The following is a 25,073-nucleotide window of genomic DNA, read 5'->3' on the forward strand; positions in this document are numbered from 1 at the left end:
TGAGTACAGAGTTTCCCAGGTTCAAATTTCTGTGGAGAGAGAGTCTTTCTTTTCACCTGATGAATGGAGCTGTGGTGAGTATAGAGAGTCTGTTTGCTAAATGCGTTTTTTATCTTCTTCAACACTTGTTATTTCTAAATAGGAAACTTTAAGGGAATTTTATAGACATAGCTTGGTTTTTCTTCCCTTAGAACTTTTCCTGTTATCACATTTAGGTGAAAGTATCATGTATCTGGCTCAGTTATTTTACAATTACATCTACCCTGAGGGTAAGGATATTTGTAAGGATATGACTTCTTATCTGTCTAGTATTCTCCTCTCATTTGTTTAATCATAGGACTAATTCTCATTTAAAATTATTTTATCATTATTTCCTAAATCTTTCCACAGTATTTCTTCAACTAGAACTCTTTAAATATAAAATAACATTGTAATAGAAAAATTATGGGTGTCTTTTAAAATCCTTACTTTATAAAACATAAATTTCACAAAGTTAGACTTCTGAAATTGTAAAAATCCTTCAGGTATGGCTTCTGCCGCAATAATACCTTTCTAATGAGTCTGTCTTTAGAACATGTCCCAGACACCCTCATTAATTTCTAGGACTTGTACTTATGTATTAGTGACAAGAGGTCTCTTTGGTCTATGCTAACATTAGAATTGTTAGAATAAGGAAAGGTATAGTAAAAAACTTGCCTATTATAAAAACTGGAATTTTTGGTGTAAAATCAATATGTAACTTATGTCAATTTATGCTTAACCTGTTTTCCAATAATTACTTACTATAAAATCTGGACACCAGAGCACAGTCTTGTTCCTATTCCTATAGCCTGTCCTCATCACTTCTCTCTGATGTCAGCTGATGGCACAGGATGTTGGGCTGTGAGACAACTGGCAATGCAAATCGCTAGCAGTGTCTTTCCTATATTTTCCTGGAATTCACCTACCTGTGACATGGGGGTGCTTCAGCAGGAGCAGCAGGGAGTATCTCAGTGTTGTGCTTATCGTTTCTGTCCCAGCACCAAATAAATCCAATGCAGCCATTGTCAAGCCTTCAGTAGTAAATTCTGATGGCTCCTTGTGATTTTCCTGGTCCTAAGATTTAATACAATTATATTATTTACCAGCACATGTGATGACATTGAAGTTACAGTATCTCACAGTGGTATGAAGTTGTAGAATAAAGGACTAAGAGAAAAGCACAATGACATGGGGTGGTGACTAGCTGAGGCTAAGGCTTCAGGCCTACTGTGCTGTCGTTACTCTAAACGATACAGTAAAGTTTAAGTCACTAATAAGTGAATTTTCTCTAATTTTAAAGTATCAGAAGATTGACTAATAGAACTAGGAAAATCAGGGACATAGGTGTAAACCTGAAGCAAGAATCTGCAATTAAACTGTTTTGGTGGTGGTGGTAGTGGGCCAGAGGTTTGAACTTGGGCAATGGGTGTTGTCTTTGAACTTTTTGGCTCAAGCCTAGGGCGATCCACTTCGAACTATTTACTGTTTAAATTGGAGATAAGAGTCCCTGGGACTTTTGTGCCCAGGCTGGCTTCAAACCTTGATCCTCAGATCCCAACCAATTGAATAGCTAGCTTTACAGTTATTAGCTCCCAGTTGCAATTTAACTTCTTGTATCAAAAATTTACATATGCTCAATATTGAGTGTGAAAAATGCTAAAAGGAGCAAAGCCTAAAGGTCAAAAGAAGTAAGAATTAGTTCATCAAAACTAGATTGGAAAGGGGTGGGGAGTTGGCTCAGTGATAGAGTGCTTGTCTCGCATGCATGAGGCCCTGGGTTCCATTCCTCAGCACCGCATAAGCAGAAAAAAGCCAGAAATGGTGCTGTGTCTCAAGTGGTAGGGCACTAGCCTTGAGCTGAAGAGCTGAGGGACAGTGCTCAGGACCAGAGTTCAGCCCCCATGACAAACAAACAAACAAACAAACAACACCTAGATGGAGGCTGGGAATGTGGCATAGTGGTAGAGTGCTTGCCTAGCATGCATGAAGCCCTGGGTTTGATTCCTCAGTACCTCATAAACAGAAAAGGCCAGAAGTTGTGCTATAGCTAACGTGGTAGAGTGCTAGCCTTCAGCACAGAGAGGTGCAGGAACAGTGCCCAGGCCCTGAGTTCAAGCTCCAGGATGGGCAAAAAAATAAAAAACTAGATGGGCTATCAGATGGGAAGCACGAAGTCGGGGGTCTAGGGAACTTGAGAAGGAAGGACTAGGAATGCATGAGCTGAAGAGACACTAATCATGAAGACAAAAGGTGTTCACATTAACTTGTCTTCGAACAAAGGAGAGAGGATGCATAAAGCAGTGCCAAGGACTGAGAAGATGGTGGGAAACTAGGTTGCCAACAAGGCTGCAGTTTTTTGTTTTTTTGTTTTTTGGGTTTTTTGGAGGGTGGGTTTTGTGTCAGTCTGGGCCTAGGCGCACTCCCTCAACTCTTCAGCTCAAGGCATCTAGCCATTTCTGGCTTTTTTGCTTATGCGGTGCTGAGGAATCGAACCCAGGGCCTCATGCATGGGAGGCAAGCATTCTACCACTGATCCAACTTCCCAGCCCAAGGTTGAAGTTTTAAATATTGAATGAGGAAATCATTAAATGGTCAAAATACATCATTTTCTCACTGATCCCTGGGCCAACATTAAATCCATCATGCTTTTATAATCTCCAGATGACTTGTAGTCTAGCTAATATTATGTAATGAAATAATTTTTAAAAAGTGAATTTCTCAACATTTGTTCTTGCTAGGAGAAGATTCATCTCATTTGACAATATCAACTTCAGGTGCTTTTTAAATTGGTCAAGTTAAACAAACTTTGGTAATATCTATTGTATGGACTTTTCTATGATCACCAAGTTACAATTACTCTTAAATCTTAAGTTAAAATTACTCTAAATATTGTGCTCAACCACCAATATTAAAACTTTCATCTGTCAAAATGAATTGGGAGATTTTATAGTTTCAAAGCACATACCCTATTATAATCTGGGCTGTATAAGTATTGAAAACTGAATGAAAATCTAAATGAATGAAAACCTAATCATTCCATGTCATGGACTAAAACACCAATTTTATATCATATCCTACCATCATGCAGGAGAAATTAATACTCTTAAGATAAATAAAAGTAGCCAGGTGCTATTGCTCACACCTGTAATACTAACTACTCAGGAGGCTGAGATCTGAGGATCACCGTTTAAAGCCAGCCCATGCAGTAACTCCGTGAGCCCCTTATCTCCAATAAACCTCTAAAAAACTGGAGGTGGCCCTGTGGCTCAAGTAGGAGAGCACTAGCCTTGAGCTGAAGGGCTGAAGGACAGCACTCAGGCCCCAGAGTTCAAGCCCCACAACTGACCAAAAAAAAAGATAAATAAAAGAGAAGAGTCTCTCATGAATAGATCTACTATATAAGAAGTGCCAAGGGGCTGGGCAGCAGTTGCTCACACTTGTAATCCTAGCTACTCAGGAGGCTGAGATCTGAGGATAGAGGTTCAAAGCCAGTCTGGGCAGGAAAGTCCATGAGACTCTTCAATAAACCACCAGAAAACCGAAAGTTGGTGCTGTGGCTCAAGTGGTAGAGTGCTAGCCATGAGCTGAAGAGCTGAGGGACCATGCCCAGGCCCACAGTTCAAGCCCCATGACTGACAAAAAAAAAAAAAATTGCTAAAGGGAGTCAGTTTTCAAGTAGAAACTAAAGCTGAAACTAAAACAAATACATGCCATATCAAGAAGTATGTATGCATCCTTGTTATATCTATGCCCCTACAGATAAATATGAATGCTAATTATACTATATTTTTGTATTCAAACTCTTTTTTAATTTATACACATTTTAAAGGAGATACCTAAGGCAATAATCCTAGATGAATGCTATAGATACCCAATGTATTAAAGATGTCATTTGTGACAAAAAGAACCTAACAAGAATGCAATTGGAGGCCGGGGAAAGATTAAATGTTCAGTTAGAAGCGAATTTGCTATAATTTCACAGAAGGCTGTCATAAATTTGTTATAGTAACCCCATGATAACTAAGAAGGAATCAACTATACTTAGTTGATTGCAGTATTATGCATATATCCAACACCTAGGCATTATCTATGTGCATTTTATATATATGTTACCTATATAGTATATTTCATTATATGTTTATGTGAAAAAAAATAAAACACACTAAAATCTATATAGTTCATAATAGAAGACATAAATTGACTAAAATACATTAATCTCATCTATAAAATATCACAAATGAGGTCATTGTACAATTAATTTGTTAATGAAAAGTATAGTAATATAATACTGTGATGCATATATATTTTTAAATATTACAAAAAAAACTTTTAAGGATGATGAACCATGACCAATTAAGCATCATTCCAGAATTATTTCTTCAAGGCCAATTCTATCTTACAGAACATATAGGAAGTCCACACTAATTTGGCATTCTATTCTATACATTATATAATAATGACACCCGTCTTTATATAATGATACAATACTTTGCATGGCAATTGTTTCTGTTTAACTGTTTCTGTTTCATTTTCATTCTCCTTATTCAGACAATTTTTATACAATAAAAGAGTAAATGCATTCTAATTATTTAACAAATTAATTTTGTTTCCCAGGATGTTTAGTGTAGATTCATTTACATAACTGATAGCTTATTTTTTCAAGCACTGTTGGTCTGACTGTTTAAACATCTTTAGTAACACCCACTATTCAATGTGACACAAAATGTTCAAGATTTCAAATAACTGCAGAATTTTAACATTTTACCTGTTTCATTTTAATCAGGAAATAATCAATCAAGTCTCTTGGATTGTTAACATCCAGTGATTCCTCATGATCTTTTATTTTCTTCAAAATAAAGCTATTTACATCATTAACATTTTTTAGTATTCTTTTATGGCTCCCTGGTACATAATCAAGGATATCAGGATAAAGGTTGTAGATCTAAAAGTTAAAAATAATAATTTATTAAATAAAAGTATATTTGCATGAACGTACTATACATATTATAGAAAACGTGGGTGTAAATAGAAATGATATATGGCTCCCATTTTAAAGGGAAATTTTGAAGGAGCATATAAAATGAGAGGGATTCAAGGATGCCCTAAAAGCCAGGTGCCCGTGGCTCACACCTGTAATCCTAGCTACTCAGGAGGCTGAGATCTGAGGATCTCAGTTCAAAGCCAGCCCCGGCAGGAAATTCTGTGAGATGCTTATCTCCAATAAACCACTAGAAAACTGGAAGTGGCGCTGTGGCTCAAGCAGTAGAGCGCTCACCTTGAGCTGAAGAGCGCAAGGGCAGCACCCAAGCCCAGAGTTCAATTCCCATGACTGGATGCCCTAAAACTGTCTCATGCCAGATTTTCTGACTTCTCCATGATCACATAATTATTAATTTTTGCAGAGTTTAGGTCATGTTGAATCGTACAAGGGAAGACATTGTGAGGATTTTTTATAAATTAATTTTCTCATTTCTCCCCAGACTACTTCATCCTCTAGGATCACAGTGGAATCAGCAAACACTCTGACCCTACTCAGTGATTCCTAGCAGCTTCCATTGTTTCTAATATGCTTCCTCTCTGAGGAAAAATACTTCTTTCCAGTAATAGCATGAATAGTATAAGATGTCAGATTGGAAAACAAACCTCTGGGAAATGTAAACCTTCACTAAGGACCTGGATATCCACTGATCCACTAGGCATCTATCTGGAACTGAACAAAGCAATTTAAAGGAATATCCCTTTGGGATTTAATGGGAAATATCAAATTAATTGCTTGAGTTCATTAGCTTGAGTCAATCCTATATTTGGACTATTTTTAATGGATATAAAATATAAACTTAGATATCTCTTTCAAATGTTTACTGGATATTCTTTTTTTTCCATTTCTATTATCATTAGTTAGTTATCAAAGGCTTTCATTCTGACATGTCTATATATAAATGAAATACATCTTTCCTTTGGGTGTCAGTACCAAGGTTTGAACTGAGGGCCTCAGGCTCTTGGTTGGTTTTCTTCCTTATGGCTGGTGCTCTGCTACTGGAGCTACATTTCCTGCCCTGTTTTCTGCTGATGCACTGAGAGATGAGATCTGGCAGAGTTCTCTGCCCTGGATGGCTCCAATCCTTGATCTTCCAGGTCTCAGTCTCCCGGGTAACTAGCATTTTAGGCATGAGCCAACAGGGCCCAGCTATGCAATATATCTAGATGAGACTCACCGCCTCTGCTACTCTCCCTCATCCTTCCCTTCCCTGCTTCCCAAACCACTTCCAACAAGCTTCATTGTTCTATTTTGGAACTGCAGAAAAATGAACTACAACTTTTTCTCTTGCCCTGTGGTGATATGAATTCAAAGTTGATCAAGGATCTTAATATAAAACCAGAAACTTTGAAGCTACTACCAAAATAGAATAGGGAAAATGCTAGAACACGTTGCCATAGGCAGTAACTTCCTGAATGGCACGCTACCATTCTTTAGATAGCACTGTTGGGTCCAGGTGTTCACCTTAGTGCTCACCCTTATTTAATTTGGGTCTGTTGAAAAAAAAACCACAAGTGTTTTCTTAGGAAGAAAAGATCTTGGCTTTACCTGCATCCATGGTGAGCTCATAATCTTGACATTCTCATTGAATTTCTCCATCATGTTCAGTAAGTTCTGGTCTTTATAATCAAAACGATTCTGGAAAACAATGGAGCAGATGACATTGCAGGGAGCACAGCCCAGGATGAAGGTGGGGTCACAGGGTGAGCCTGAAGAGTCAGAAACAAATGAAATATGCATATGAAATACTGTACTCAGCCTTTGTCATCTTTACCATTTTATTACTATTTTACTTATAAATTTCTTTAACATGCAAATATCCCATTTGAATTAAACCAGCATATCACTTTACTTGAACTTTCAGTATAAACCAAAGAGCAAAATAATTGCATTTACCTATAGTCATTCAATCCCAGATGTACACTATTTTAGAAAAAAAAAAGACATTCATGCAGCTAATAATCAACATTTCAGAGAAGTAATACATCTGTTTCCCAAGCCTATAGACTACACAACACTGAGAAAGAAAGGGAGAGAATATCAGGTACCTGTAGTTTTTTTGAATCACCAATGGAGAGGAACTAAAAAGATAGACTGTACTAAAGTTCAAATACTAGAAGGAACCAAGGTAAAAAAAAAACAGAATGCATTCATGTTGTATGAGGATTTTAAGAATAACTAAATTTAAACTTTTTATTAAATATAAAAGCCAGGTACGGCACACAAAACATAAAATTAATAAATGGGAGGCTCCTATTTATTTCAATATTTAAAAGCAAATTTCTTCCTTAGGAAATAAAGACAGTATTCCTAATTAAACACCAAATTTAACTTACAGACAAGGCTGACCTTTTGGAATTCTGGGATGAATAATATGTTTGATATATTTTAAATTCATCTATCTCTGTGGTTCTAGCATTTGACAGATAAATGAAAGAATTATTTTTGCACTCTGTATACAGTGAAATTGCCACTGGGAAAATAATGAATATGTATGGTGTTACTGAGTTTAAATCATAGACATAAGTGATCATGAATTAACAGCATTGTGAATGGGTGTGGACATTTGAAATGGAGAATATTCATTGAGTTGGTTTCATGTATGGGGGTTACTTAAAGATTGAAATGAGTCTAAGCTCTCAGAAAATTGTTTTAACTTTGAAAGAAATGGTTACTTGGTAAGTTATTGAGATTTTTTTATGACTGCATGTGTGAGTCATTCATAGGTTAAATCTGATTTTCAGTCTTCCACTTTATTTGGAAGAATGAAGTCAAAAAGCCAGGTCATTAGAATCCATGTGGACAATCCTATCATTGTGATTACAGGTTAGTAGATTTGGTTATGGGAGTAATTACCGTAGATTTTCAACAAAAAATCTAATAAACATGGAGAAAAGTGATAGGCAAAACTGAAAATTGAGCTAGAATATAGTAAAAGAAGGCTGGATAAAGAATTATAATAGTTGAAATATAGCTAATTGAATCATTTAATCAATCTGTGTATTTTACAGATTCATGATAGAGCACATAGTTACTCAACATGTGAAAATAAAAACTCTAAAGTCCTAAGTAAGAAGAAATAACTAATGTTGCTCTTAACAATTGTTCTATGTTTGCAGAAAAATAATTTTTATGTGACTTCTAATCAGAGATAATAAAGCAAAGAGAATCATATCTTACACCACATCATGCCTATCCAAAATTGCAGGCATGGGTACCTGAGGAATCATTGAAATGTCAATGAAAATGAGCATATCATATAGCTGCATTTATATGGGGGTCTCTGAGGGTTGATAGGGTCATTGCCACCCTGTTCATGTAGCATACACTGACTTGAAAAGACTTCACTACGTACCCTGAATTATGTTAAGAGGCATGCATTGTTCCTTAACTCCTCAGAAATGAAACTCATGCATCTATTTAGTCAGAGACTGGTGTGGTTCATGACTAAAACCCTACCTCACTCAGAAGGCTTAAATCTGGGAACCAGCCCTGGATGGCCAAATATGTGCAAACCTATGACACTTATAGTAACTTACCAGCAACAAGTTTGAACTGGAGGTGTAGCTCAAATGGTAGAGCACCAGACATGAGCTAAGCAAGAGTTTAAAACTCAGAGTTCAAGGCCACAGTATCAGCATAATTTAAAAAAAGAAAATTCACATTCACAATTTCTGATTTGAAAACAAAAGAATCCTTATCTGAGACAGAAGGGACTTAATGGAGCCTTTGACAACCGTGTCTAAAGAAGTGATATAAAGCAGCTCCCACCCTTGGTTTTCCTCAACTCCTCCACGAGGCAGCGGGCTTCCTCTTGAACACGCTCTTCAATGCTCCTCTTCCCCATCCCAAAATTCCGCAAGGTCATGAGTGAGAAGCGCCTCATCTCTCTCCATGTGTGTCCATTGCTGAAAGCAATTCCTAAATGAGAGGAAGCAGAAACATGGATGGAGAAATCAAGCAAGAAAAGGAAGCCAAAACATGACAGCCACAGGAAAGGTCAAACGCTGAGTAAAGAACCCATCTGGCCTCTTTTTCCATCCTCCTTACCACCACCTCCTCTGCCCAGCACACAAATATACACACACATGCATAAGTACACTTACCAAGGCCTTTACCATATTTCTCAGCCACTGGAAATCTGCCTCTTCCAGAGAACTCCTCCCCATGGTCAATCAGAGCTTCCTTCACTGCTTCATATCCATACAACACCACAGTGGGCTGCATGCCCAAATACAGAGTGAACACGGGGCCATAGACTTTTGAGAACTGGAAAATCAGAAGAAAAAAATACTAATGAAAGAAGTCACTGTTGGCTCCTTAGGTTGAGCCTGTACAAAACTGATACCATTATTGTATTTTTTATGCTTCTTTATTTTAGCAAACACAACTTCAAATATTTCCAAAGTTCATACGTTATAAAGGGGGTCTGTTATAGCTGTCATTTAGAGATGGCCTACACTGTGCCATGCAGTGGACCAGGCAGTTGATACACTGTTGGGAGCCAAGAAAGTGTATGGAAAGATAAGATTCCTCCAGCCCTAACCAAACTACATTTGGCTAACCATAAATATCCCTCCAGCCCTAAGCAGACAACATTTGACTAACCATAAACATTTCTCTTATCTCCAGCCCTAAGCAAATGGCGCCTGGCTAACCATAAATATTTCTTAGAAAGACTAGCACAAAGGCCAAAGGAAAAGCATGACCCATCCCTGACCCCGGGACTTCTCACCCTTGCTTCTGCAAAATTTTTTCATTCTTCCCCTTCCCACCGCCCCTGTGGGTATAAAAACCCTACCCCGAGCTCAATAAAGCAGACCTTGACGCGACTCAGACTGACTGTCTTTATGCGCTTGGTCTCGTTTCTCTCTCACCCCCCATTGGTTTTTAGGAGGTGCCTCCTGGAGCCTAACGAATAACTGAAACTATGGACGGGCCAAGTGGCGCCCAACGTGGGGCTCGAGGCACGGTGGCCTACCGGACAGCGCTGGAGACGGGGATCCCCAATCATTTAGGGTAGAGACGCCCACATCGCATCACTCGTGCACCGTGGGAAGTCTTGAGGTAAGTTTGCCGTTCAAGGAACCATGGGCAAAGAGCTGTCTAAAGAGGCTTTATTTATAAAGGAAATAAAGGAAGCTATTAGGGAGAGAGGAATAAGAGTAAAAGAAAGGATCTTGTAAAATTTTTTTTGTTTTGTCGGGGAAAAATGTCCTTGGCTAATTTTGAGTGGCCCGGATATTCATCCCCTTACCTGGAGTAAAGTAGGGAAAAAATTAATGATTTAGCGGCTAAAGGAGAAAAAATTCCCGAGGCCTTTTTTGGTTTTTATGGGATTATCAGGGACATTTTAAAAGAGGTAGAAAAGGGAAGAGATGGTGACCACTTATTGATTTTAACAGAGGACACCTGCTGCCTCATGAATGGAATAAGATTGTACAATTGGTCCTGACCAGAGGTCAATATTTAACCTGGAAGGCTGAATTTATAGATAAGGCAGAGGCTCAGGCTATCATAAACAAAAAACATGTTCAGATGGCCACTCCCATCTGAAGTTACCTTTTCTGTTTGCAGTCCTTCTACTGCCGGGCAGCGCCTGTCTGGTTTCCTCTGTTTCTGTTTAGTGTTAATTGTCTCTGTTGTCTGTCTTGTTGTCCTTAAAGGGAAGGGGCGGCAACTAACAACCCCCTTAAGTCTGACTTTAGATCACTGGAAAAAAGTTACAGCTCGAGCCCAGATTGTCAGGTTTTAGGAACTTGCTTGTTTGTCAATTATGAAATTGCCACTGAGCACCTGAGAGTGGCCCCAGTTAGATCTCAGCCTTGGGCCTTGGTTCAGGGGGTCTGAGCGTGGGGGAGAACCTGTCAGTCTGAGGGGACGGCCGCTAGGGATTTTTCTTTTCCCTTGCCCCAAGATGACTGGGAATTCTCCTCCACCTTGGAAGGCCCCTGGGTCAATGCTTGCAGGAATCTAAATAGAAAAAAGAAAAAAAAAATCCTCCTGAGGTGAGTAGGGGTGTTGAGTCCCCTAGTAAGTGAATGGTGGTGAGATGTCGCCCCATTCACTGAGACCTGATTTTGTCTTTGTGGCCACTTGTTTGTCTTGTTTAGTGTGTGTGTTCGTTTTATGTTTTCTGAGGTAGGGAAGATTTGGGTGAGTGTGGCAGGCTCACTCAGCAGACTCTGGATTCAGCTTGCTGAATGAGAACAGCACAAAGATTCAAAAGACTAATTAGTGAATTGCCTTGCTAGATAAGCAAGCTCTGGGAAAATAACGTCCAACAAAGGTACCTAGTTAAAAGAAATACTGTCTTAAATTTTTGTTTAAAAACTTTAAAAGGTGTACGTACAACTGATTTTGATTTTTGCGTGCTTTAAGATCTGTGTGAGTGTTTTGTGTGTGTCTGTGAACGTGTTCAAAGATAAAAATTGTCAGCATGCTGTAACAGTTGGGTGAGTTTAAATTTAAAATTCAAAAAGTTATGAGGTTTGGACATTGACCAAAAAAAAAAAATCTTCACATTGTTTTAAATGGCTTTGTAAGAATACTTTAACTTGCAAATTAGAAAATCTGGTATTTAAAGACTAATGTTTTAAAATGCATAAGACTGTTTATACTGTAATCAAGTTATCTGGCTTAACAAAAATGCATTGGCTGTTTGGGATCTAGTTCCCTTGGCTAAAATTTGGGATAAATATTAAAAATTTAAATGTAAAGGTTAGTTTAACACTGTCAAAGATGTTACCTGTTCTGTCTGTCTAAAACTGTGTATTCCATTCGAAAACCAAGAGAAGAGACGGAGAAAAACTTAGAAGCCAACAGAAGACCTTTAGGGGTGAAGGGTGAACAAGCCGAAGTGCAGTTCAGCTGGTCATGCAGGGTGGGACAGGCCCTGGGAGGAGTCCACACATGGAGAAAGAGGGCAAGCTGACGCAAACACAGTTCATCTAACCTTAAAGAGTCAGATTGGGTGTGTGGCCATTCCATAGAAGGGGCTGAGTGGCCCATCTTTGTTCTCTCTTTTCTCTGCAGATAGACACTGAAAACATGATGGTTAAAATGAGTGATGTGATGATCTGATTAGTATTGCTAAAACCTCCCCTTGGATGTGTTAACATTAAAATTAGGAAGGCCTTAAAAGAGGGCTAAAAAGTTATTTATATAATGTGGCTTACTTTCAATTATGTTCCACAATTAAGATGCTTTTAAAAGTTATAAAGGTGTTAAGTCTAGCTTCGTGATATAGTGAAGGTGACTATAATTCTTGCATTAGGGAAAAATTGTCATTTGAGTTTAAAAATCTTAATGTGTGTCTGTTTTAAAACAAGCAACCAAGAGGCAATGAGTGACACTTGGCCTCAAGATTTCAAGGGATCTTTTCAAAATGCAAATGAAAACTAAAGTATAAAATATTAAAGGTGATTAATAAGAGGTTTTAAAAAAATTATTAGAAATGGATTTTTGGATATAAAGTTTAACTGTAAAGGTGTTCTTAACATTGGCCTCAATGTGCACAAAGGAAAAATTAGGATTACCAAAATAATTGCTATTCTAGTTTGCTCTTATAGGTTTTTTAAGTTTCCAGCAAGTCCAGAGCAAAGCACAGAGGATTCTTACAAGTTTGTCAGATGTAACTTTGACTCTTAATAAGTTTCAGGTAAGAGCATGCTTAAAAGCTACTTCTATGTTGACCACCTTGTTGCTTTTAATTGGAGTAAAGAGGCCTTCTATAAGACTCATTGATCTGAAACTGGTTCAAAGCCAGCCCGGGCACAAAAAGGTTCCTGTGAGACTGTCACCTCTATTCAGCCAGCAGAGTACTAGCCCTGGACTAAAGAGTCAGGGGACAGTACTCAAGCCCCAAGCTCGAGACTCACAGTGGCAGAGTACTAGCCCTGGACTGAAGAGTTAGGGGACAGCATTCAAGCCCCGAGTCTGGGACTCAAAGTGGCAGAGTGCTAGCCTTAAGCTGTAGAGCTGAGGGACAGTGCTCAGGCCCCGAGTTCAAGTCCAGCAACCAGCTAAGGAAAATACCAATGAGGCATTTATCCCAATGTGGAGAAGACACTCCTGGGACAAAAGCAATGGAGGAGCATCCAGAGGCAGGCCACTGCTTGGATGGCAGAAATGTCAGATCCTAGAGTCATTTTGTGGCCCTTCAAAACTGGTCAGAGCCGGGAGGTCATAAAAAGAGTTTGTAAGCATGCCAAATGTCCATGACCATCTACCTTGTAAGGGACAGAAACTTGCCAGTCCTCTGTAATAGTAAAAAGATAATGTTATAAAATGTGGGGAATAGTTTAAATCTCAACCCCTTTATGTGCCAAAAGCTCTAATTGGCAGCTCTAATTGAGCTGACACTAGTTACAGGAAATTCATCTGCTCAGGAAAAAGTTTGTAAACCTGAGAGAGCGTTTCTATTGATATCTGTCTCAAGGCCTGCAAAGGTAACTTAGACATTATTTGGGATCATTAGAGATCACATTCCTAAGCCATCTAGGAAGATGTTTTTGCAAACCAGAGTGCTAAACAAGCTACACTGCTGTAGCCGGAGAAAAGATCTGTGCAGTTGTCAAAAGTTAAAATATTGTTCTTAATGACATCTAACCCTGATAGTCTCTTTGTAAAATAGGCTAAAGTTATAGGTTCCTGCCTAGGTAAGATCAACGCCCCTAAAGTCAGCTTGAAGAAGTTACGGAAGATGGACCTTTGCCCTTCTACCCCCATTTTTAAGATCAAGGGTCCAGAGTCAGAAATTTTGGAAAAATGAGGCAAAATAGAAAAAAAAAGGCATAAAAAATAGTGTTAACAGTTGTCAGTGTGCAAGGTGTGGAGACTGCATCTGTACTAAGCCTTCTGAGCCTTCTGTGTTTATTTTACAAAAATATCTGGTTAGTAAAAAAAAAAAAAAAAGGTTGTAATTTTGGTAAATTGTCCTGGGCTATTGTTTAAAGATCTTAAAAACCAGCAGGTTTTTAAGATCTAAGATCTTGTGGGACATTCTTTTGGGTGATATCCAGAAACCCTCTCTTCCTACAGTGGGTACTGGGGACAAGAATATCACTGGCTTGCTTGCCTTAGTCACTTCAGTGCATAGTGACTAAAAATCCACTCTAGGGTCACAGCCTAGTTTGACTCTGGTATGGTAATAACCTAAGTGTTTTATCAATGAAGGTAATACTCTTAGCCTTTTTTTTTTTAATTTTATTTGTGAACATACTGTACAGAGGAGTTACAATTATGTGGGCAGGATAATGCATACATTTCTTACCAAGCATTGCAGCCTCCTCCTTTGTTTACCCTTCACATCCCTTCCCAGCCTCCCCCCTCCCCCATCCCAATCCTTCTCCTTCCCCCCCTTCCCCCTCCCCCCCCCCCCCCGCACTGACGTTGTAAAGCTAGTTTTGGACATGACAACTTGTACTTCTCATTGTTGCAACAGGTCCACCTGTATCCTTAAACAACTGGTTTTTCCCCATCTCCTCCACAAGTTATACTGACATCAAATATAGTGAAAGCAGGGGTTATACTGTGGGGGAGGGATATACAAAGCAACAAAGAGATAATCTTATAAATGCGTTAGAAACACATGCATGAAAGAAAAGAAACATTAAAATACACATCTAAGGGTTCATTTTCCTGACATCACATTATCTGACCTTTTCCGCTTGACTCATACATATACTAGATATTACAAATAAGGGAAACCATAGGACCTATGTTTCTTTGGGCTTGGCTTACTTCACTTAATATAATTTTTTCCAAGTTTTTCCATTTCCTAACAAATGGGGCAATGTCATTCTTTCTGATGGAGGCATAGAATTCCATTGTGTATATATACCACATTTTCTTGATCCATTCATCTACTGAGGGGCATCTGGGTTGGTTCCATATCTTAGCTATGGTAAATAATGCTGCAATAAACATAGTTGTGCTGGTAGCTTTAGTGTGGTCTTGTTTGTAAACATTTGGGTAAATGCCCAATGTCCAATCCAGGAGCATGGGAGGTTTTGCCATTTTTTAAGTTCTGTGTTGATTTCCTTTTTCAAGATTTTAAAGTTTTCATCATAGAGGTCCTTCACTTCTTTGGTTAAGTTAATTCCTAGGTATTTTATTTTTTGTGGGGCTATTACAAATGGAGTTGCTTTCCTAATTTCAGCCACACTTTTCTCATTGTTGGCATATAGAAAAGCCATTGATTTTTGGGGGTTAATTTTATAACCTGCTACTTTGCCAAAGTTTTGAATCAGCTTGAGTAATTTGGGAGTGGAGTCCATGGGATACTTTAAATACAAGATCATGTCATCTGCAAAGAGGGAGAGTTTTATTTCTTCTTTCCCTATTTGGATCCCCTTTATGTCTGCATCTTGTCTTATTGCTGTAGCTAGGCATTCTAATACTAGATTGAAGAGAAGTGGAGAGAGTGGGCATCCTTGTCTCGTTCCTGAGTTAAGAGGAAATGGCTTTAGTTTTTCACCATTGAGTATAATGCTGGCTGTAGGTTTGTCATATACAGCCTTTATTGTATTGAGGAATGTTCCATGGATTCCTAATTTTTCCAGAACCTTCATCATAAAGGGGTGTTGGATCTTGTCAAATGCTTTTTCTGCATCTATTGAGATAACCATGTGGTTCTTATTCTTGCTCCTGTTGATGTGATGAATAATATTAATTGATTTGCGTATATTGAACCAGCTTTGCATCCCTGAAATGAATCCTGTTTGATCATGGTGTATGATTTTTTGGATGAATTGTTGAAGTCGATTGGCCAAAATTTTGTTGAGAAGTTTTTCATCAATGTTCATCAAAGAAATGGGTCTATAGTTCTCTTTCTTTGATGAGTCCTTGCCTGGTTTTGGGATGAGGGTTATGATGGCTTCATAGAATGTGTTCGGTAGTGAGCTTTCTCTTTCAATTTCATTGAAGAGTTGGAGGAGTATTGGTGTGAGCTCTGCTTTGAAGGCCTTGTAAAATTCCGCTGTAAAACCATCTGGTCCTGGACTTTTCTTAGCTGGGAGGTCTCTTATTGCTGTTTCTATTTCAATGCTTGATATGGGCAGTTACATTTTAGAATTGCTAGCTGCTGGTTTTGCTTCTGTAAACTTGTTTGCGCTAGCACTGACCCTTCCCCTCCCTGGAGATATATAAAAAGTTTTGGAGTCTAGATGTCGGCCGTGGGACAAGCTCTGTAGTTGTAAATAAAGGGCTAACAAGTAAATTCCCCAAATGGCCAAATGGGACCCAAGATAAGGAACACAGAGTATGTTCCTCTGCATTCCTGTGTAAAAATTCCCGATTTAGGGGGCTCAAGATAAGGGCCATTTGATGAGCCCAGCAGACTAGGCCAAGTGTTAATCAATCACAAGCCTGTAACACTGTAGATTTCCTAACCTTTACCTCCCAGAGTGACTACCTCAGTTTGATGATCCGCGCTAATTGTTTTATTGCAAAGAGTGTTATAAACTTCCCCAGGTAGTATGACATTGATGTTGGGATATCCTCCTTTTCCCTGTGCAACAATGTTATTAATGTTTCTGCCTCCCTATGCTCACAACAGAGCCAGGTTTTTGTTTGTGGCAATAAAATGGCCTACACTGTACTTCCCCAAAATTGGACAGGGCTCTGTATTCCAGGTATTTTGCTCCCAGACATTGACTTGATTTCCGGAGATGAGCCAGTACCCATTCCTGCCTTTGATTATTTTGTTCCCCGACATAAAAGGGTGGTACAATTTATTCCCCTACTGATAGGACTTGGAGTGGCTGGTGCTTTAGGCACTGGGACTGCAGGATTAGCCACTGCTGTCTCCTCATACTCCAAGCTTTCACAACAATTAGCTGATGATATTACTAAAGTTTATCAATCTGTTAAAGATCTTCAGGATCAGTTAGATTCATTAGCTGAGGTGGCTTTACAAAATCGCAGAGGTTTAGATCTTTTAACTGCTGACAGAGGTGGCATTTGCTTAACTTTACAGGAAAAGTGTTGTTTTTATGCCAATAAGTCTGGCATTGTAAGAGATCGAGTTAAAAAACATCAGGAGGAGATTGAAAGACGGCAACATGAGTTTTTTGAGCGCCCTATTTGGGCTGCTTGGGGGGGACTTTTACCCTATGTTCTTCCCATCCTGGGTCCCCTTGTTGGATTACTTTTGCTTATTTCCTTTGGCCCTTGGGCTTTTCAGTGCCTTACGTGCTTTATAAAAAATCAAATAGATTCTGCCCTTTCAAAAAATTCGGTCTTGGTGCATTATCATCGCTTAGAGGCTCAGGAGGACCCCACGGGGCACACCACAGTCACCCCTAGAGAAAGACTGCAATTCCATACACTTCTTCCTTAATGATTCCCAAAAAGCTAGAAAACATCCAATGATGGGAGTATTATGGAGCTTACCCTGGATAGCACTACATACAGAGGCCGTACAGGCTGGCTCAACAAGGCATGTAGCCAGTAGCCTAAGACAGGATGTTTTCTCATAACCTACCTTTGGAAAATTTGTTGATAAAACAGGTGAATGGCTTACCACAACCCAGGGGAAACCTTCCCCCCGAGGATGATGCCTTTTCTCTTACAGATGCAGCTAGAACTCCAGACATGGACCCTCCTGTTTAAATTTATTAAATAACAGATTAATCTCTGGTCTTCTAAGCCCATACAGGTTCATCACCATCACCTCGATGTGACGGACTAAGGCATTGAGATCAAGGATTTACCCCAGGCTTTTAATTGGTGCTTTGCCGTGAGCTTGTTCCAGTGGGAAACAGCCCCCCTTTTCTTTTTCTTATTTAGAAAATCTTTCTTCTTATTCATAACTTCTGACCATTCAACGGGCAAGACCTATTGCCATAAGGGATAGGTTCGCCCCTCCTCCTATAGGCCCCTCCACTTGGGGGAGGATGCACCTATGGGAGGAAGAAAAAATGCTCTAATCAAGGGTGCAGGTAAGACTGCAGGGGGATGGATCCGTGAGATCCCAAAACCCAAGACCCCTGAGTGGCAAGCTCTGGTGCATGACGGTTGGCATGCATACCCACGAGCTGTCTACTCAAAAAACATGCGAAGGCCTGCAAAACTCCCCTCCCCAAGTGAGGACGCTTGCTCAGGAGCGGAGAAAAACCCTGGGCCCTTAGAGGAACAGAGCCTCTGTCACCCCCTTAAAAAGAGCAGCCAACAATTGATGGTCAATTTTCTAAATAAGAAAGGGGGATTTGTTGGGAGCCAAGAAAGTGTATGGAAAGATAAGATTCCTCCAGCCCTAACCAAACTACATTTGGCTAACCATAAATATTCCTCCAGCCCTAAGCAGACAACATTTGACTAACCATAAACATTTCTCTTATCTCCAGCCCTAAGCAAATGGCGCCTGGCTAACCATAAATATTTCTTAGAAAGACTAGCACAACGGCCAAAGGAAAAGCATGACCCATCCCTGACCCCGGGACTTCTCACCCTTGCTTCTGCAAAATTTTTTCATTCTTCCCCTTCCCACTGCCCCTGTGGGTATAAAAACCCTACCCCGAGCTCAATAAAGCAGACCTTGATGCGACTCAGACTGACTGTCTTTCTTTATGCGCTTGGTCTCGTTTCTCTCTCACCCCCCATTGGTTTTTAGGAGGTGCCTCCTGGAGCCTAACGAATAACTGAACCTGCTGGATGGGTCAATACACCATTGTAAATCATCCTCACATGAAAACGCACAGCAGGCTTGTCATGTTTCACAAAGAAAGAAACAGACGTCTGTAAATTCTAAATTCATTTCTAGAGCCGCATAGGTAATGAATAGAAGACTCATAGTTGAACTTCTGCCTATTGAACATTCCTTGCTTGAGATATGTTCAATTCTCATTTGCACACCAAATCAATAGCCAGATAACTACTTTCAGATAACCTGTGAAGCTCTTACTGTTGAGATCTCACTTCATGGGACAAATGAGAAACTGGCAGTTTTAAATCAGCACAGGTGCTTCTATAGGCCAGTATGGTTTGGAATCAATTGGCATTAGAAACAGAGGGTGGACTCCACAGAGGCTTCCCCAGTACACGAAATACCTTCCAATACAATTTCTTCCCCAGCAGCATTCTTTGCCCCAGACAAATATTTTATGAAAAAATCCAGGTGGATTCTGACACCATCAGTATTGCCCTAAATGATCTCATGTCTTTATGTTATCTCATCTTCACAGATATTTCCACAACCTCTCAGATAAGTTAACTTCCATGATGATTCTGAATAAAAACCCATGTGTAATATGCTCTGAGTTTTTTAATTGAACATTTAATCACAACACTTTCCTTACCATGAATCTTCAGGGAAAAAAACATAAACATAGCTGTTAAACTAAGATCCATAACATTTACAATTTTGTGACTGAGACTATAATGGAAAATAACCCACTCACATAATACATTACTTCATTCCATGATTGAAAAACAAACTGGAACAGTCACAGGCATATAACACTTTATACAAGAATTTTGCTTTATAAGACTCAATCATGCTATTATACCTTAAACAGTAGATTTATAATATGGTTTAATTTATCTCTTGTCAGAGACCACTGGGCAAACATGAAGAGTACTTACACTGGTTAAAGATTTAGTGATGTCTTTAGTATCAATCTGCAGTATATTTCCAATAATTGGGAAAGGAGTGGGGCCTGGAGGGAGCTTCCTTCTCCAAGAGTTCTGTCTCCATATTGAAAAGAGAAGCAGAAAGGAGAGACCCAGCACCAGGACAACTACTGGACCCATTGAGGCCTTTTCTTCTGAGAGTAGTGTGAGCTTGCAGTGCTGACCTTTTATAATGCTCCCTGAGACTCTAGTGTGTGCTTCTTTGATGTTTTAGTCATGAATTAGGTAGGTGTTACCTTCCCATCTCTTCTGATTAGACTTTGTCCCAATGATAGAGATAAAAGTAGAATGAGCTGTACACGTGTCCCTCTTCCCAAAGGGCACATCGGAGAATGTATTTTAGTTGCAATTTTTGGCAATCAAATATTGCTAATGTAAAATACAAACCTACATGCGTTCAATGTACAGCCATGATTAAGAAGTACTAAAATCTATGACTTAATATATAAGACCATTACTCAAAAAAAAAGGGTTACTATAAAGGTAGATGTACAGAGGGATTACAATTATGTAAGTCAGATAACGAAGACATTTCTTGATTCTCAGATCAGTAACAAGTTGGGAAGTTATGGATTTGAGGATATTCTGTATGTTCTATGAAATGTACATTTAAATTTGTTTTTTGCTCTATACAACACTTCGAGATGTGTTGTCACTAATGGGACTCCTCAACAAGGTAGTAAACTCATTGATTTTTATTTCTAACTAAATGTAATCAAACATTCTGAAAAGCAAACTATATATTGAGTACTGACCAAAGGTTTCAGGTCCTTGAACACTGTATAACAGGAAAAAATAAATGGAAAGTTACAATTATAATGAGGTAAGGGAGAATCAGGAGTAAGCGGGAAATCTCAATGCTGAGTGGCTCATAGGTAGAAGAGTTAGGCTATCAGGGAGATTGTCTGGTGGCCATTGTAATCCCGATACTTTCCTGAAGAACAGTCCTGGAATTCTCTTCCCAACACTGCAGCATTGAAACTTGCTCAGTAAAACCAAGGGGAAAGTCTTCATGTGACTTAGTCATGAGGCATGAAGAATGATGGCTTCTCTATTTTACATTCACAATAAGAAAAGCTGTTATACTGATCTTAATCTTTTTTTTTCTGTCAGTTGTGGGGCTTGAACTCTGGGCCTGGGCACTGTCCCTGAGCTCTTCAGCTCAAGGCAAGCAGTCTATTACTTGAGCCACAATGCCACTTCTGGTTTTCTGGTGGTTAATTGGAGATAAGAGTCTCATGGACGTTCCTGCCTGGGCTGGCTTCAGATCTCAGCCTCGTGAGTAGCTAGGACTACAGGCATGAGCCACCAGTGTCTGGCTTTTGATCTCTTATTTTAAGGAACTGAAAATAAGACTAGATACAATGTTTGCATAAATGCATATATCAATATGAAAGCCTCTTGTATAACGCATTGATGCCAATAAAAAAAATACACAGTAAAGAAGGGACAGTATCGAGAGCATTATCAAGTCATCATGGGTCATAAAGAAGTTTAAACTCAAGTAAAAAACCACCACAGAATGCAAACCTGGAAGTCTCAAATACTACTAAGATAACACATGTTGTTAGGAAAGTAATGCTTAAGTTAAGGTATATTTGTAAGGACATTATATTTTTTTTCTAAGTTAACAATGGCAGATAGTTTAAATTTTAATTTTGGTGGTACTGGGGTTTGAACTCAAAGCCTTGAACTTACTAGTGCAAGGTGCTATAACCTTTGAGACACACCTCCATCCTTGCTTTAGTTATTTTAAAAATAGAGTCTGACATTTATGTTTACTAAAGCTATCTGGGATTTTAATCTTCCTGTCTATCCTTCCACCAAAGCTAAAACTACAAGCACAGACCCCCATGCCTGGCCTGTTAGTTGAGGCAGGGTTTTGCTATTTGCTCAAGTTGGCCTCAAATTGCAGTCCTCTGAATTTTTGCCTCCTAAGTAGCAATTACCTTCTATGATGGGATTATAGGCCTGAGCCATAGTACTTGGCCTCTTACCTTCCTTTGTATGGAAAATTAAGACTTGTTAAAATCCAATTACCTGCCATTTTAGAAGCCTGGTATATGGGGATTCTAAGATCATATGTGGCTATCAAAACCATTTCCATTCTCTGATTTTTATTTGCCTGCCATTAAATTGTCCCGTTTTAGGGCTGAGAAACTTGAGTCTTAGGGCTGGGAAGATGGCTCAGTGGTAGAGGGCTTGCCTTGCATGCATGAGGCCCTGAGTTCGATTCCCCAGAACCACATAAGCAAAAAGAAAAAAAGTCGGAAGTGGTGCTGTGGCTCAAGTGGTAGAGCGCTAGCCTTGAGCTGAAGAACTGAGGGACAGCGCCCAGGCCCAGAGTTCAGGCCCACGACTGGACCCAAAAAAAAGAAAGAAAGATACTTGAGTCTTAGATACTAAGGACATTGGTGAAAAACACAAACAGCAATTGGTAGAGCTGAGGCTAAAACACACATTTCCTACATCTTCTACTATTCTCCCTGAGGAAGACATTCAGTTCAATTGGGTTTACAAATAATTTGGAAACTGTGTACTATGGCTAACTACTTGATTTTTGTTCTTAATCAGTGACATTCAAATAAACATGGGATTAATTAATAATTAATACAGAGGGCAGAAAAGTCTGAATTTATAACCTTTAGAATCTGAGTGAACCCGGGGCCTGTAAAACATTATGTAAAACATGCTGTCCCACCCACATAGCTCTCAATGAAACAAAGATTCACACCACCTGACTGCAGAAAACTAGCTCAGTGGTTTTGATGGCAAACTAGCGTCATCTTACGCCTTGAGAAATAAATGTCCCTTCTTCATTTGGTCTTCTTTCTGCTGAAATGAGGATCCCACATGAACTTTTCCTCTTAACAATGAGCTGAACGAGAGGGAGAGGATCCAGGATGGCCACCAACCAGTAGGGAAATACCACAGCTGTCTCCAAGGAAATAGAGTATTCGGGTTCCCACACACAGTTCCCCCAAGAGATTGGCAAAAACAAAAAGGCGAACCCACAGAAATACAGAAACTGAAAAAAGGAAAAGAAAACCAAAGCCCTCGAAACTTGCACAAAGGCAGAAAAACGCGAAGAACGCTGCCCCAACCATGGAAGCCACAGGTAACAGACTGGATGAGATGGAAAATAGACTATCAGGAGCTAAAGATAAAACCAAGTTGCTGGAGCAGGGATGGGAGTGTGGTTGTGGAGGTGGGAGGGAAGGGTTGGTAGGGGAAAAACAAAGGAGGAGGCAACAATGCTTGATAAGAATTGTACTCGTGACCTTGCTCATGTAACTGTAAACCCTCTGTACAGTATTTTCACAATAAAAAAAACTCATTAAAATAAAAAAAATACAGTTCAAGAACGGGCGAACAATGCCAAGAAATCTAATCTTCATATAATTGGGATCAATGAAGGAAAGGAATACCAGAATAGAAGGATACAACACTTATTCAATAAGATTATTACAGAAAATTTCCCCAATCTCAAAAGAGAAAACCTCACCTACATAACAGAGGCATACAAAACACCGAGCATCCTAGAAGAAACACTTCTAGACACATTGTAGACCTGAATTGCAGAGCTGATTTTTAAATGCTGTAAAATCAAAGAAGTAGCTATACAACAATGGAAAGAAAATTAGTATCACTGTGGACCTCTCCATACAAACCCTCAACACAAGGAGACCCCGGAAAAGTACCATCCAAGCTCTGAAAACCAATAACTGCCAACCCAGACTGGTATATCCAGCGAAACTAGCGTTCACATTCAATGGAGAAACTAAAATTTTTAATAATAAAGAAAAATAAAGGAATTAATGAACAAAAATCCAGCACTACAAAAAAAAACTAAATGGAGGAATATAGCCCAAAGAAAATAATCATGACCAGGGAACCACTTCAGACAGAAACATAATCAAGAATTGGCTTTATTAATATGAAATGCCCTTCTTTGTTTTTTCTGATTTGAAACATGTTTAATCTGATATTAGTATTACTACCCTAGCCTGTTCATGAAAGCCATTTTCTTGGAAGACTTTGTTCCAGGCTTGCACTTGTATACTTAATATTTGAAAGCCTCAAGGCTATAGTTAATGAAAGACAAAGAAAGACACCGGATTGTTGCAGACTAGGTAAACTAAGTAGACAGGATAACTAAGCAGACTAGATTAGATTTTGTAATGGAAATCCAGTATTAGTAAAAAAAAAAAAAATGCTGGTTAATATTAATAAAGACAATGAACTAGAGCAGTTTAATTTAAAGCATTACATCTCTTGGTAATTTTACTAAAGTTCTGTGGGTTTTCAGCCTTAACAGATGCTGATAAATGACAAGTAGCTCTTTGAAATATTTCTGTTATTATTCTATAAATCTAAAATTATCTCAAAATATAAAGTCAAGGGACTGTGTTTCCCCAAAGTCCCTTAAGTAGACTATAGGAAACCTGAGTGTTTTGAGAGTGCACAAACATATCACAAATTTGAAATGTGTTATGACATTGAAATTAGTCATCATGATCCTTACAGAGATTCTTTTACTCTCTTACTGTACATTCTTCAAATTTGGAACCAGTCAGTGGCCAGTGGCATTTGTGTCTCAGCAGATACTTATTTGGGTTATAGCATACATTCTTTACACAACCATGCATCAATAGCTTCAGAGATTTGTAGGGATATAAAATTTGAGACAGAAATGTTAATAAAGTAGCTCAGAATTGCTAACACACATGTAAACAGAAGAGTAACCCATTAAAAAGAAAAGTTGCAAGAAATGTGTATTATTGAAAAGCTGAATTTTAACAATTTGTTACATTAGTATGTTGTCTGAGATGAAACTCTGTAAAGAATAACTGCAAGAACTATGTTTTCTTTTTTTTTTAATTTTTTATTGTAAAGATACTATACAGAGGGTTACAGTTACATGAGTGAGGTAATGAGTACACTTCCTCTTGAACATTGTTACCCCCTCCATTGTTTTCCCCCTGCCATCCCCTCCCTCCCTCCCTTCCCCGAGGTTCTTTTTTTTTTTTTTTGATTGTGATTAAGTGATTACATAATTTCCGGAAATTCACAGTATTGTGGAATAATGATGCTCATTTAAAGTCACGAGTTCATTCTAACTTTCCTGGAGCAAATTGTCTATCACAGTCTGTAACGGTGCTCACATGTTATATACCATATATGTGATCAGCAGCATGGGGATATTTGGTAGTGGTTCAACCAGATGAGTGGGAGTTCTTTGTTTCTTAAGTCCTGTTAGTTTTGTCATATCACCTAACATTTTGGATTTAGCATCCACTTATCAGGGAGACCATGTACTGTTTGTCTATTCATTCTTGGCTTACCTTGCTCAACATGATTCCTTCTAGCTCCATCCATT

The 25,073-nt window shown here is 38.9% G+C and overlaps 1 protein-coding gene across 1 annotated transcript in view; it reads right to left on the minus strand.

Moving 5' to 3' along the window:
• The window catches only part of LOC138836113 (cytochrome P450 2C25-like), a 32,586-nt gene extending 12,720 nt beyond the window's left edge, over window positions 1-19,866 (minus strand). Inside the window, exons 1-6 of the mRNA XM_070034603.1 lie at window positions 19,646-19,866; window positions 9,166-9,328; window positions 8,831-8,980; window positions 6,608-6,768; window positions 4,787-4,963; window positions 948-1,095 (exon numbers count right to left, since the gene is read on the minus strand). Coding sequence (XP_069890704.1) covers window positions 948-1,095; window positions 4,787-4,963; window positions 6,608-6,768; window positions 8,831-8,980; window positions 9,166-9,328; window positions 19,646-19,813 — 967 coding nt within the window. The 5' untranslated portion in view covers window positions 19,814-19,866. The remainder of the gene's footprint in view (window positions 1-947; window positions 1,096-4,786; window positions 4,964-6,607; window positions 6,769-8,830; window positions 8,981-9,165; window positions 9,329-19,645) is intronic.
• Between the last annotated feature and the right edge of the window lie 5,207 nt (window positions 19,867-25,073).

Source organism: Dipodomys merriami, unplaced genomic scaffold (assembly GCF_024711535.1).
Source record: "Dipodomys merriami isolate MVZ:Mamm:240054 unplaced genomic scaffold, mDipMer1.0.p SCAF_249, whole genome shotgun sequence".
Taxonomy (NCBI): domain Eukaryota; kingdom Metazoa; phylum Chordata; class Mammalia; order Rodentia; family Heteromyidae; genus Dipodomys; species Dipodomys merriami.